Here is a 15781-nt window from a genome sequence, read left to right as displayed (position 1 = left end):
ATCCTTAATGATGGATTCTAGAACTTTACCTACCACCGAGGTTAGGCTAACCTTTTGACTTGATCCTTTCTTGAACAAAGGGGTTACAACAACAATTTTCCAATCATCTGGGACTTTCCCTGACTCCAGTGATTTTTGAAAGATTTTCATTGTATTACTACTCTACATTATCTTAAAATGTTCACTCCTATCCCTTTGATTAAAATGGAACATTTTGAGTTAGTTAGGCATTTTGTTCCGGTGTTGGGAGAGGACAAATCCAGGCGTGATGGTGGTGTGAGGGAATTTGCCTGTAAGGTGTGATTTTGTGTGTAAAACTATGTTAGACTCTTGCTTGACTTGTCTGTGGAGCAGCTCTCCCAAATTTGGCACTACCCCAAATATTAGCAAGGAGGCGCCTGCAGGACTAGGTTTACATTTTTCATTTCTGGTGCCAAGGTTTAAGCTGGGTGGTCCATCTGGTTTAAATCATTTCTTTAGACTTTTCAGCACTTGTTATACAATTGATTGGCTTGCTAGGCCATTTCAAATGGTATTTAGGAGTCTTGCACATTGTTGTAGGTCTGGAGTCACATGTAGTCCAGACGAAGTAAAGATAAAAGATTACCTTCTCTAGAGAACATCAGTGAATGAGGTAGATTTTTATTGGCAATCAATAATGGTCTCAGGATTGCCAATGGACTATCTTGTAATTAATTAAATGTAATTTATTAATTAAACGAAAGTATCTCCATCCGCCATAGTGGGATTTGCACATCAAATTCTCAGAAAATAGGTTGGATAATTCATGTGAACCCGATCTTTAAAAATGGTCACCCGCGCTTTGCATTTGTAATCCGGGGAGGTGGGCTGGTTTGGAAGTCAGGCCAGGTGACCCAGAAAGAGTTGAGGAGGCTACAAGTTCCCAAGGCAGTTTGGGTGAAAGCTGTGCACAGATATTAGAATAAAAGGATAAATGTAAAATATTGCTCCAGCTATCACGCTTCTGTCACTACCCCTCAGTCCTATGGCCCATTCACCATGGACCCCCAAACTCTCATACAAACTTCATGCATTTTTCTACCAACCAACCTTTCCCCTTCACCTACTATGTCAATTCACCCAGTATTTGTAAGTACTCATGCATACAGGATTTTAAAAAATACAAGTTTTATTACTTAAAACTCTACTTTGCAGATGACACTAAGAAAAAAAGTGCTTTCACTCATAAAAGCAGATTTTGACATTTCCTGACAGGTTGACATGTCTGGACAGGATGTGACTCGTTGGACAATTCCAAAAGATTTATGTAATTTTTGCAGAAAATCTGCTTCACTGTTAATAATCTTAAAAGCCCCTGACCTCTTAATTCTCAAAGGATCCCTGGACCCCAAGTAGTCCTAAGACCATATCCACAGGTGTACCTCAGATCTCCAAAACAGTATCTTGGCTATTCAGAAAAAGATATGCTGAGAACAATCCGGCTCTTCTATAGACTGATCTCCATATTCCAAGTTTCAGCCGCGAAATCTGAATGGAATGGAACCAATGAATCATTTAAATGGTCACCTGTCTCCACATACACGCAGTGCGCACTGAACCCATGAACATTAGAATTGCCTGGTTTGGGGATCCAAATGTCTTCTGGCATGTTTGCCCTTATGGAGACGCTCAGTAAAATCTGGGTCGAAGTCTCTGTTTTCCACTAATACTGATTTAAAATTGATCAGTCGGAAAATGGTAACCAATACTTTATTTTAATTTCATACACTCTTACTTTCGGGAAGAGCTTACTTATCCTAGCATTTAGTTGAGATCAAGATCTCACTGTGTGACAAACAAGCACAAACTTTTTAAAGTGTACTTCTGCGCCAATAAGCTACTTTAGGAATATATTGTATCTTAAATCTTAACACGTTATCTTTATAAAATTCTTTTAACAAATACTGATACATTCTTTCTCCTCAGAGGGACAGAAGTGCAAGAGTTTGGGATACTCTTCCTGTCGGAGTTTTCTTCGATTTATGAAATGGTCTGTTCCAGGGTTTCTCTACTTTGTGGATAATTTAATTACCTTTTATGTGCTGATCTACCTCCAACCAGTAAGTATTTATTTTAAAATGCCATCAGCACAAAAATGTGACCCCCTGCATTCATAATGAAAATATGGCCCGCTAAACATAGAACTTCCTCACGTTTACTGGAAACAAAGTAAACTACAGAGGAACCTCGATTATCCGAACGAGATGGGCGGGCACTATTTCGTTCGGATAATTGATTATTTGGTTAATTGATTCAATGCCTTTCCTCTGGAGCTCGAAGTTTTCTGTTAAGTCTGCTCCTCATTCAGGAGACACACAGCACATCCCGTGCAGCCCCCACCCTCCCTGTTCGCCCTGCCCCCAACCCCATCCAACACTGTTCCATCCACCCCCCAAGTGTTGCATGGTAACTGTAGACATAATGTAACTTGGACTTTGTGGAGGATATGGTAGGTCCTTCAGGAATGGAGGATTTGCATTGGGTTTTGGACTGTTTTCAGTGGGGGGGAGAAACGGAATCTGGCTGTTGATGCTACAGCAGTAAGAAAAACTGTCTAACCGGTGGCATGGTGGCTCAGTGGTAGGGGTAACACCGTGGCTCAGTGGTTAGCATTGCTGCCTCATAGCACTAGGGGCCCGAGTTTGATTCCAGCCTTGGGCAACTGTCTGCGTGGAATTTGCACGTTCTTTCTGTATCTACGTAAGTTTACTCCGGGGGCTCTGGTTTCCTCCCTCACTCCAAAGATGTGCAGGTTAGGTGAATTGGCCATGCTAAATTGCCCATAGTGTTCAGGGATGTGTAAGGTAGGTGCATTAGTTAGGGGAAATGTAGAGTTCTAGGGTAGGGGATCGGGTCTGGGTGGGATACTCTTCAGAGAGTCCATGTGGAATGGTTAGGCCACATGGCCTGTTGCCACACTGTAGGGATTCTATGATTGTAACCTCCCTAATTAGCTCTTGGAAGCTCAGAGACTAGAGAACCAGGTTAGAAGTATTACTGCTTTTATCGGAATGAACTGAAAGAGTGACCCTGTTTGAGATCTTCAGTAAAACAACAAATTATCCATGTCTGTGAAATAATGCATCGTAAAACTATTGAAGTGATTTGGCCAGTTTTGTTATTTTCCTCCAGTTTTGTTATTTTCTTTCATTTATCCCTTAACTGTGGTTTTATTTTATCTATCTTTTGTATGAATAGAGCTGGAAACAATGCAGTCGGTTGAAAACGTGGACCAATTAGATTATTTTGTTTAATTTTTACTCTACTTAAGTAACTGTACGTTTAATAAATTACTAATTATCAAATATGGAGCTTAAATAAAAAGTTTAAAATGTTACTAATCCAAAAGTGTTAAATGATATAAAATTTCAACTGTATATTTATACTAGAGTTATAATCACAGAATAAAATTAAAATATTTCATAATTATGGAGGAATAAATATTAAATCTTTTGTGTAAGCTACATGCCCAGTATTGAGAATTGATAATTCGCAAAGTCTGAGAATAGTTATTCAAGAACTCTGGTTAGAAACCATTGTGGTCAATTTTGAAGGCCTTTGAAGGTTTTAATTTTACTGTCTTGCAAATATAGGGGGTGATTTGGTTTGACTGTGTGACTTCATGTGAGACCAGTTTGTTATTTAGATGATTTCTGAAAATCTTTTCCCATTGAAGATTGTCATGATGTATCTATTCCTATGTAGCTATGAAATATTTTCATTTTATTCCGTGATTATAATTCTAGCATAAATATCCAGTTGAAATTTTATATCATTTAGCACTTTTGGACGAGTAACTTTTTTAATGTTTTTATTTAAGCTCTACATTTTATAAACTATATATATGGGATTAAGAACCAGCTTTCATTCAAGCACTGAAATAATAGTTTATTTTAAAATACTGCAATTTGATTGAGTTGGGCTAAAGTGTTAATGGCTAACTTGTCTTTTTTTATGATTTTAGGCGATGGCTGTCTTGTTGTCAAATTTTGTTATCATCACAACAGCTCTCCTGTTCAGGATTGTTCTAAAGTAAGTTAACTGGTTAATTCATGTAGCAACTTGCTATTTAAAGGGAGAGATTAACACATTTCCTTGAAGTAGAACAGAAAACTAATATCTATTTATACTGCAAAGAGGTTGGCTGAATCTACATAAATCTTTGTTGTAAGACTTCAGTAAACCCGTTGTTGACTTTCACTGGAGTTAATTTAAAACTATAATTACTTTCTTCTTAGATTACACAATTACGAACTCCACATTAATGGTAATGTAATTACGAGATCGAGAACGGAACAGATGAACTTGGTGTTGCAGTAATTTTGCTTTGTCCTAACATGAAATCCATTGTAGAACAGCAACAATAACAGCATGTTTGTATAGTGCCTTTAACAGAATAAATTGTTCGACAATGTTCCACTGAGTCACACAAGAAGATATTAGATAAGGTGATTAAAATCTTGGTCAAAAAGGCATGTTTTACAGAAAAATTAGGGAAAGCCAGGTAGAGGAGTTTAGAAGGAACTTTGGAACATGAGGCCTAAGTAACTGAAGGAAACTAGGGAACAAGAGTTTGACATGGAGCCTGAAAATAATGACTTCGGTCATCACTAGATCTAATTGGAGAATGTTTTGGCTTCTCCAGTACAAGCTATATGGTAAGCAGTCTGATATTATAACAGCAGTGGGAAGTTGAAAGAGAGGTGATGATGAATTAGGGTTGGATGCCATCAGGGAACATGGAAACTTACACTGTGCTTTTGGATGAGGTCGTCGAGGGGCAGCATGTTGATGAGAAATAGGAAAGAGCCAAGAACTAATCCTCAGGGCTGTGACAAATTATAGTAATCTTTTATAAAATTCATTCATGGGACCTGCATCACTGGCTAAGCTAGCATTTATTCTCATCACTAATTGCCTTTGAGAAGGTGACTGTGAGATGCCTTCCTGAATCACTGCAGTCCATTTGGTGTGGGTGTACCCTCAGTGCTGTTTGGCAGGGAATTCCAGGATTTAGACTGAGCAATAATGAAGGAATATAATACCAAGACAGGGTGGCTTGGTGGGGAACTTGTAGGTAGTGATGTTCCTGTGCTGCTGCTGTCCTTCTAGGTGGTATAAATTGCAGGTTTTGAAGTTTTGCAGTGCATAGTACAGATTGTACACATAACGGCCACTCTTTATATTAGTGGTAAGGGGAGTGAATGTGAAATTTGGTGGAAATTTGTCCTGGATGGTGTTAAGCGTTGAATGTTGTTGAAATTGCAAGTGAAAAGTATTCCATTGTATTCCTGACTTTATAGATGTTTGACAGGATTGTGGAGTCAGGAAGTGAAGAACTGCTTGCCTTTGAGCTGCTTCCAAGCTACAGCATTTATGTAGCTGGTCCAGTTCAGTGATAGTACCGTAGAGCTTCAAGGAATTACTGAAGGAACTCCTGCAGAGATACCTTGGGACTGATGTGATTGACCACCAACAAGTGAAACCATTTTCCTTGTGCTATGGAAAGATTTTCTGATGATTCCCATTGACTCAAGTTTTGCTAGGGCCCCTTGATGCCACACCCAGTAAAATATTTCCCTGATGGCAAGGGCAATCACTCCTCTCATCTCTGGAATTTACCTCTCTTGCCCACGTTTGTATTCACACTGTAATAAGGACAGGTTCTGAATGCTCTTGGCTGGATTCAAACTGATCAGTAGTGATCCAGATATTGCTGAACGAGTGCCACTTAAAACCACTGTGAACACTCTTTCCTGCACTTTGCTGATGATCAGGAGTAAACTGATTGAGCGATGAATTGCCGGCTTGGGTTTGTCCTGCTTTTTGTTGACAGGACATGGGAAATTTTCCACAGTGCCAGGTAGATGGTAGTGTTGCAGCTGGACTGGAGCAACTTGGATCAGGGCACAGCTGAATTCCCTCTAATATTCTTGACTGGGCTGCATGGGCCTCCAAGGCAGGCTAACACTGATCCCTGTGCACGGAACAGAGGAGTGACTGTGCACACATGCAGCTGCATAGCTTAGTGGGAATGTTGGTTAATGCTTTTAAGTGGCACTTGTTCAGCAGTATCTGGATCACTACTGATCAGTTTGGATCCAGCCAAGAGTGCTCAGAACCTGACCTATTACAGCGTGGGTACCAACATGGGTAAATTCCAGTAAATGTGCTGCAAGTAGGCATCCTGTCTTCCCGATGTAGAGGAAACCACGTCGAGTGGAACAGATGCAGTAGATGACATTGGTGGAGGTACACGCAAATTTCTGTCAGATGTAGAAGAATCCTTTGGTGCCTTGGATGGAGGTGAGGGGAGTGGTGTGGGTGCAGGTTTTGCACTTCCTACAGTGACAGGGTAAGGTGCTGGGAGTCAGGTGTGGGGAGGGGGGTTGCGGGGGGGTGGATCTGACGAGGGAGTCACAGGTGGAATGGTCTCTCTGGAACACTGATAGGGGTGGGGAGGGAAAAATATATCTCATGGTGGGGTCCAATCAGGGAAACAGGATGCATACTTGCAAATCATTTCGGGGAACATCTCTGGGACACCCACACCAACCGATCTTACCGCCCCGTGGCTGAACACTTCAAGTCCCCCTCCTACTCTGCCAAGGACATGCAGGTCCTGTGCCTTTTCCTTCGCCAAACCCTCACCACCCACCTGGACGAAGAACGCCTCATGTTTCCACCTTGGGACCCTGCAACCACACCAGATCAATGTGGATTTCACCAGTTCCCTCATTTCCCTTCCCCCAACATTATCCTAGTCCCAAGTTTCCAACTTGGCACCACCCTCCTGACCGAACCATCACATTTCCCATCTTGCACTCCACCCTCCTCTCCGACCTATCACCTTTTCTCTCACCCTCATCTACCTATTACATTCTCAGCTAACATCCTCCACCCCTCCCCAAAAGCCCCCTTCCAATTATCTCTCAGCTTCCCCCAGCCCACAAGCCTCATTCCTAATGAAGGGCTTATGCCTGAAATGTCAATTCTCCTCCTCAGATGCTGACTGACCTGCTGTACTTTTCCAGCATACACTCTCAACCCTGATTTCTAGCATCTGCAGTACTCACTTTCTCCTAACATCATCATCGAGCCTCCGGTGAAGCACTGGTGTTAGTGACCGGCTTTCTATTTATGTGTCTATGTTTCCTTGGGTTGGTGATGTCATTTCCTGTTGTTTTTCTCCTGGTGGTAAATGGTGTCCAAGTCAATGTGTTTATTGATAGAGTTCCAGTTGGAATGCCGTGCTTCTAGGAATTTTCGTGCATGTCTCTGTTTGGCTTGTCCTAGGATGGATGTGTTGTCCCAGTCAAAGTGGTGTCCTTTCTCATCTGAATGTCAGGATACTAGTGAGAGAGTGTCATGTCTTTTTGTGGCTAGTTGATGTTCATGTATCCTGATGGCTGCTTTTCTGCCTTAGTCCAACATAGTGTTTGTTACAGTTCTTGCAAGGTACTTTGTGAATGACATTAGTTTTGCTTGTTGTCTGTATAGGGTCTTTCAAGTTCATTAGCTGCTGTTTTAGTGTGTTGGTGGGTTTGTAGGCTACCATGATGCCAATGGGTCTGAGTAGTCTGCCAGTCATTTCCGAGGTGTCATTGATGTAGGGGAGAGTGGCTAGGGTTTCTAGATGTGTTTTGTCTACTTGTTTGTGTTTGTGTCTAATCGGTGGACTTTATTCATAGGGTACCTGTTCTTTTTGAATACGCTGAGTATTTATCTCCGTAATAACTGTGTGTTTGTCATTCCTGCCGGGCTATCTGCAACAGGTTGATTGGTGAGGATGAGGTTAAGTGGGATTTTCCCCTCAATGCCCTCATCACTTGTCATCAGCCCAGTCTGGCAGCTCAGTTAGTAATGGTGCTACCAATCCACTTCTGATCATGGATATTGAAGCCGCCCACCAGTGTACATTGTGTGTCCTTGCCATCCTTTTCTTCCAAATGCCATGTCACATCAGCCAAGAGGGAAGCATTAGGTAATAATCAGCAGAAGGCTTCCTTGTGCATGTTTGACTGGATGCTATAATACTTCAGCAGATCTAGAGTCAATACTGAGGACTCCCAGGGCAACCTTCCTCCTAATTGTACACCACTGTGTCACTACCTCTGGTGGATCTGGTCTGATTGTGGGACAGGACATACTCCGGGTTCGTGGTATCTGGGCCATACTCTCACTCTCAGAATCATGACTTCCAATGTCAAGCTTTTGGACTGCTCTCTCCATTTTGGCACAAGCATCCAGACTTTAATAAGGAGGACTTTGCAGGTTTGACAGCACAGGGTTTTTCTGTCATTGTTTCCTTTGCCTAGGTTGATATCGATGGTTGGTCCAGATGCATTCAGTGCATAAGACATTGTATCGAGATTGAAACAACTGATTTGCTTAATTGCTTACACCATTTCAGTGGGAGTTATGAATCAGTCCACTGTGGATCTGGATTCACATACAGTCCAGACCAAGTAGGGATGGCAGATTTCCATTAGTGACATTAGTGAACTAGATGGGGTTTACTGACAACTGACAGTGATTACATGGTAGCCACAGCATTAGGTTCAGGCTCTGGATGACTAGCCCCGTAACATTACCTTTCATTATACCACTGACTATCCTGTAAATGACTTCAATAGAAAAGAAAGTCACGCTGGGTTCATGCATTGTTTAGTTAATCCATGTCAAAAATTGGATGCTATAGGCTGAAATTTCTCCATATAAAACAAAGGTACATTGTTTAATCTGCTTTGGCTATTGCGCTCTAACAAGCCACACTTTAAACCGGTCTTTGCTGTTGTTTTGTTAGTGAACCATGAATTCTGATATACCCAGAATGACCTCAATTATCTGAACGAGACAGGTGGGATGTATTTTAGTCAGAGAACTTTTCAGAAAACTGATTGTTTGGATAACAGATGATGTTTTTTCCAGGACCTTGAGATCTTGTTCGGATAATCCGAAATTCGTATAATTGACATTCGGATAACTGAGGTTGTTCTGTGTATTATTTGCTTTAAACACGATTTTGGGGCACGTGATCCAGTTGTAAATCGACCAACTAGATTTGAACCTAAATTAATTTTATGTAAATAAAATTAGTTTTCCTTCCCAAAGAATTCTGTTGAGAAATGAGTACAAATCAATTTTAAATAGTTTGAGTACATACAAAATCAAGTCATTAAAAAGCCACTTTAGAATGATACAAGCTATTTCAATAAAATAGACACGTGAAAGTTGAAAATTATTCAAGAAATTAAGGAATAAGGATACATGTTTAATTAATATTTGGTAAATTGCATTTTGAATTAAGCTTATTAAAGTTTCTACCTTTTACAAAGTAATAATTGATTGTAGTAGTTAAGAGTTAACAACTTAATCCACCAGTTTTATGTTTTGAATAGTCTCAAGTTTTCTTTATATTCTATCGCCTCAGGGCGTATTTATTTTGTGGATTTTATTATGACTGCTAACGTTAAAAATGAAACTGTTACTTTGCATAATGTGGGGGTTGATTTAGCTCAGTTGGCTGGATGGCTGGCTGGTTTGAGATGCAGAATGACACCAATGGTGTGAGTTCAATTCCATACTCGCTGAGGTTACCATGAAGGATTCTCTTTCTCATCCTCTCCCCTCACCCTAGGTGTGGTGACTCTCAGGTTGAACCACCACTAGTCATCTCTCTGTAATGAGAGACCAGCCCAATGGTCTGGTAAAACTGCTGTGACTTTATTACCCACTGCTTATACCAGTCTGGTTATGCATTTTTGCTCTGCTCCCGTGGTGAGTTATTGTATTCACAAGAATCTAATATTGCATTGTGTGGGTGCCATACCAGCTCCCTGAAGTCATTCTGGAGTCTTTTAAAAATGTCTTTGCTTCGCAAATGATAATTTTTTTATCAAATCATAGTCATAGAGTCTGGCTATATTAAAAACAAATTGTTAAGTTATTCCAAAATTCTGGTGTTTTTTGAGGTAAAAGTATTTTGCTTTTTGTGATAGTGACGGGAGACTAAATGGCTTTTTGCATCCCTTAATTATGTTCTTTCATCCACATCTTGCAAACTAAGCATGTAATAATAATGTGCTTCTATTTTCCAATAGGCGGCGCCTGTCCTCAGTGCAGTGGGCATCACTCGTGATTTTATTCCTTTCCATCGTAGCTCTCGTAGCAGGGTCTGGAGTAACCCAAAATGTTGTGGCAAAGCACACATTTAATCACACGATGCACTTTAATGCTTCGAATAGCTGCATTCCATTTGTTTCATCGCGGGATAAATATTCACAGCATCAGTTGGAGGTCAATTCCACGCTAATTTTATTACCAGCTTTGAAATGGAACATAAGTTCACTAAAAAGCTTTAACCTTGGATTTGGCCATCTCTTCATAATTATTCAGTGTTTTATCTCTTCCATGGCTAACATCTACAATGAGAAAATGCTGAAAGAAGGAGATCAGCTGACTGAAAGTATTTTTATCCAGAATAGTAAACTGTACCTTTTTGGAGTTATATTTAATAGCCTGCTGTTACTACTTCGATCTAAATCCCGTGTCCACATCCAGAACTGCGGCTTCTTCTATGGACACAATATGTTTTCTGTGGCTTTAATTTTTATTACTGCTGCCTTTGGATTGTCTGTGGCTTTTATTCTGAAATTCAAAGACAACATGTTTCATGTCCTCACTGCCCAAATAATAACTCTCATTATTACTGCAGTATCTATCTTTACATTTGATTTTACACCTTCCTTGAGCTTCTTCTTAGAAGTCCCGGTGATATTGCTGACAATATTTATATACAATGCCAGCAGAATAAATGACCCTGCATACATGCTACAGCAAGAAAGATTCAAGGTTATAAATGGTGAACTTCTGGAACGTTCCAGTGGGGTAAGTAGTCCCTATGTTCTATTGCTCAAAGTAATCACAAAAGAAACAAAACCAATCTTCACCATCGTATTAATTATATTTTTTATGCATTAATATATGCTAACCAAACTTAGAAATTCTTTCACTTTCATGTTACTGTTGATGATTTACAATGTGAAGTTAGTAAGAAGTATTTGCATGCATATTGCGATACAAGCTGAAGATGGATGTATTTTATGCACTCATTAGCAATTTTGTTTGTGGGTTTTTTTTTAAACTTGCTCTTCTTTGGTCAGGGTTAACTTTAATGTTCTCCAAGACCTCTGCTGAAGTTGTTAGATTTCATACATGGCCAGAAATTTGATAAATTGAGTCACGTAAAAAACAAGGTGCCATCATATGATACTGTCACAAATGAAAGTGAGATTAAAACAAATTCACTCATCAGTTTTTGGTATTTAATTATGAAAAGTTACAGGTCAGAAATAAAAAAGAACTGTAGATAACGTCAGTCTGAAACTAAAACAGCAAAATGCTAGAAATGCACATCAAGACAGAATGTAGGGAACCTACAGTTTGTTCCCATTGTGTTCTCTTTAAAACCTTTCTCATTTAGATTTTGCCCCTTTTTCCTTTATACATTATAACTTCTCAAGAATTAGAAAAATATTACAATAAAAAAGTCTTTTATCTCTAATGGTTTTCTCTTAAGTGTTGCAATTCATTAAACCCATTAATGTTCTTTGTGATCATCTGTTATTTCCCTATCTCACATTCCTTTTTCAGCTACAGATGCTTATCTTTTATTTGCTATTTCTAATGAAGTGTTTTACCAGAAACATTAACCATTTACATTGAGGCTGACTAACTTCTTTCATATTTCCAAGATTTGTGTTTCATGAGTGAAACCACAGGCAGGTTGAGCATAGAATAGAATTAGATGGTGGTACAGAATGGAAAGTACTTCTAGTCTTCACTGGTGTCCTGAATGACTTCAGTTGGCTACTAAGAGGACAGAATTTATTTATCAGCAATGCATAGCTTTTGTGGTTCTCCAATATATACAATGCAAATAGAATTTGACGAGGTTTGCAGACCAAACACATTAGTAGTAACAGTAGGAATACTTAGCACACTTTCTCCCCACCCCCACCCTCCTCCAGCTTATCTCTCCACGCTTCAGGCTCACTGCCTTTATTCCTGATAAAGGGCTTTTGCCCGAAACGTCGATTTCAAAGCTACTTGGATGCTGCCTGAACTGCTGTGCTCTCCCAGCACCACTAATCCAGAATCTGGTTTCCAGCATCTGCAGTCATTGTTTTTATCACATTGCTGCATGTCATATCATTCTTTAACCAAGCAAGAATTCTTTCTGGGGACTTCTGACAGTTGACTGCTTAATCATGCATTAGCTGCCTGAGATTGAAATGAACCAACTGGTTCTTATTACCTCTGCAGCAATGCCACAAATCTGTCCTGTGCTTCTGTGTTGCTCATTTTACCTGTGTTTTTGTAAACATGACGAATCTTCAGTTATGACTGCAGCAAAAGGTTTCCCTTAACAATTTTAACCTCACAATGCCACCATACATACGGATGCATCTTATTTTTAAGCCCCTCGTGTAAAATCTCCATCTGCAAGTTCAGAAGGTAGTGCTTCAGTTTCAAGAACACACAAAATTATTCACTCATGTGAAACCTAAACCATACCAAAGAATTGCATTGAAAAATGGCAGTTAATTTGCTGAAGTTTTGCAAAAGAGGCATGACATTTAGAAACACTTCACAGAAGCAGAGGAGTGTTCAGCATTTTACTTGTTGCAAGAATAGTTTTATTTGTAACTAGATACCTTTTGTATCTTTTCATAGAAACTTGCAATACATTTGGCCTGCCAAGTTATACTTTTTTTAAAATTAGATCTTTGAATAATAATACAATTTATCCTTCAAAAGTTGAAAATTAAATTCAAAAATGCCTATGCTCTCATTTTGGTAATATTGGAACTGTTTTTCACCATCTTAGTTTAATTTTCAAAATAACACCAAAATTGCCTTCAAAACCTCCTACTGCATCCCATTAGCTCTGACAATTCCAGAATCCTCCTCCGATTCACCACTTTAACTGGGAGTTCACATTGTCCCATTCATGTAAAAATAAGACTTGCTAACACACATAACTACAAACAGTTGACATCTCCTGGGCTTATGAATCGATGCCCTATTGTTTTTCTTAGCTATTGTGCATGAACTGCAGAGTTTATACGAGTGTCATCAGTAAATGTAATGAGGCAATTGTAATGTGAAGTTAACATAATGCATTTTGAGAAGTGAAATTCTACATATGTTGGAAATCTGAATGACAACAGATGGTGGAAGTACTTGGTAGGTGTGGCAGCATCTGTGGAGCAGCTAACATTTATTAACATTCCAGATTGATGACCTTTTGCCAAAACTGAAACATTACCTCTCTTCCTGTCTCCACGTATGTTGCTAGAACTGAATATTTCCAGCATTTTTTGTTTTTGCCTCTTGATTTTATTTAAACTATAAAGGCTGATTTTTTTTCTCTCCCTCCTTCGTTGTTTTAACTTTTAGGATGGTGAGGAGTTGGAGAGATTGACCAAACCAAACACTGATTCAGAAACAGATGAAGATTCCTTCTAAAAATTGTTTTTAGTTTACAATCACAAATGATTCCGTTTTTAATGAATGTGAATTAGTACTTAACTTGCATTGACTTGAAAGTGTAAGTCAGCCATTCTTCCATGGCCATTATCAGCATTGTGCAATCCCAGCCTTTTCAAGTAATAATCCCGGAATGACTGATTTGGCTTTAAATTAAGCTAACTCCTAAAAATCTTATGGTTAAATTGCACAAACTCAGATTTCGCAATTGATGCCAAAGGAACAGCACTCAATCTTACGGCTGCCTTGGTCTGTTTGTGGACCTTTGAATAGCAACTTATGGTTACTAAAGACTCATCAGCGAGGGACCTCTATAAAGGATCTGAGACCTATAAGGAGCAGGATTAGCAACACTACATCATCAACAGACCAGATTGAAAAATCTTTATGGAGAGACACAGCTTTAACCAGACAGTATTTTCATACAAATTTAATTCAATGTAAGATTATCTTCTAAAAGCTGAAAAAAAAACTGAGTTTGATAGTTAACATGGAATTGAAATAAAGGGAAGTATTAATTTTTTAAAAATTCTTTGATGACTAAATTCATAGTTTGTTTGGCATTAAATTTATTACACTGTTCAAAATGTCACACCAGAGTGTGAAAGCCTGAACCTTTTCTGGTGTATTTACTTGGTAACTAGTGACCGGTACTGTAACTTTACATCCTCTGGGTACTGCGTATTAAGGAGCAGAGCATCTCTGACAGCAACCTCCAGGTTTCTGTGTTTTACTGTTCATGCACTGATAATCTTCCCGTTAATCCTGAGTAAAATCTCAACCATTACATATCCTCATTTATTCTATTGCTTCTATTCTATTGTATTTCAGTAATAGCATTTCTTATTATAGTAACGATTACTTGAAAATCTCTTACCATGAAAACAAATAATGAAAGTAACTGAACAAGTACTTTGTCTGGCTCTGTGACATGACATTGAAATAACTGTACTTGATTTGTGCAAATATACTGTTGTAAAGTAGTACTCCAAAGTGTTTAATGCCTATTTCAGGAGACTGATATCTTGGTTGGTCTTGTTTCTGTATAGCTTTATAGCATTTCCAAATGAGGTCAGTTCTAATACTTGTAATTATGTGTGGAGTAATAATTTGGGAGGTACAATCCCTGAGTTCATTAAAAATAATGCAGTTTTTGTTAATGGAATGTGCCACCGTGTTGACTAGTTCCAGAATGTTTTGTTAAGCATTAACTCTGGATTAAATTGTAGATGAAAAGTAAAATTAAAAGTACTTGATTTAATTAGTGCGTATAAACTGAATTAAAAGATTAGATGAATGACAATTAAATGAACTTTATAAAGCAATGTACCTTGTTAAAAACATTTTTAGTTAATATACATGAGACTGTATGGATTCTGTGAATTTTTATTATAGTGCTTAAATGTTCAAAGAGTTCTAAAAATGTGTGTTAACCATTTGTATTTAGTAAAAATTTCTGACAGTAAACAGCAGTTCAAACATTTTCTAAATTTTGATCTGAAAAAATACTAAAGCAAGTACTGGATGCTAAAATAAAGACAATGTTGGAAATATTCAGTATGATTGATAGGGTCTTTGGAATGGTATCAAAAGTATTTCTCGTTATTGTGTTAGAAACTATACGGTTGTATACAACAGGAACAAATTAACAGAAAATAATGCAAAGTATAAGGTTAACTATAAAAGAAAACGAAATGAAGACAATCAATTACTCTGATTTTTGTTTCTGAAATGGTTTTAACAGTTATTTTACCTTCTCAAAAATATTAAATAGGCATGAATCAATAAGTTTTCTAACAAAATTGTTTCTTAAATTACTTATTTTGTAATAAAATGACTAAGGTTACGTTGTTTTTTTTGTCTTTAATTACAATGATCAGTGTTTTGTCTTACTGGAAGATCTTTGTTTCTTATAAAAGCTTGGGTGAAATTGACATTTCTACCATCGACAATCCAACTTCACACTGAGCTATGTGTCACAACCACTCTGTGGGACAGAATAATAGAACTAGCAGTTCAAAACTGGGAATTCTTTACATTTTGGTGATCAGCAGGGGCAAAATTGTATACCAGCATAATCAGGCATGCCCTTAACATCATGACCATCAAATCACATTGTTCAATGAGGAGCAGCACCAAACATTCGTAAAAATGATCTCGTTAAACCATGACATAGAATTCGGTTCTGAAGTGATTTCATGAAATG

At 38.4% G+C, this 15781-nt stretch overlaps 1 protein-coding gene across 3 annotated transcripts in view; it reads left to right on the top strand.

Moving 5' to 3' along the window:
* The window catches only part of slc35a5 (solute carrier family 35 member A5), a 28640-nt gene extending 13292 nt beyond the window's left edge, over window positions 1–15348 (top strand). For all 3 annotated transcript variants that reach the window (XM_072585175.1, XM_072585176.1, XM_072585177.1), the window contains 4 exons: window positions 1948–2081; window positions 3986–4053; window positions 10125–10911; window positions 13486–15348. In XM_072585175.1, the coding sequence (XP_072441276.1) occupies window positions 1948–2081; window positions 3986–4053; window positions 10125–10911; window positions 13486–13554 (1058 nt within the window). In that variant the 3' untranslated portion in view covers window positions 13555–15348. The remainder of the gene's footprint in view (window positions 1–1947; window positions 2082–3985; window positions 4054–10124; window positions 10912–13485) is intronic.
* The last annotated feature ends 433 nt before the right edge of the window (window positions 15349–15781 follow it).

The sequence above is a fragment of the Chiloscyllium punctatum genome, chromosome 15 (assembly GCF_047496795.1).
Source record: "Chiloscyllium punctatum isolate Juve2018m chromosome 15, sChiPun1.3, whole genome shotgun sequence".
Classification (NCBI taxonomy): domain Eukaryota; kingdom Metazoa; phylum Chordata; class Chondrichthyes; order Orectolobiformes; family Hemiscylliidae; genus Chiloscyllium; species Chiloscyllium punctatum.
This window is presented reverse-complemented; position numbering and strand designations above follow the sequence as displayed.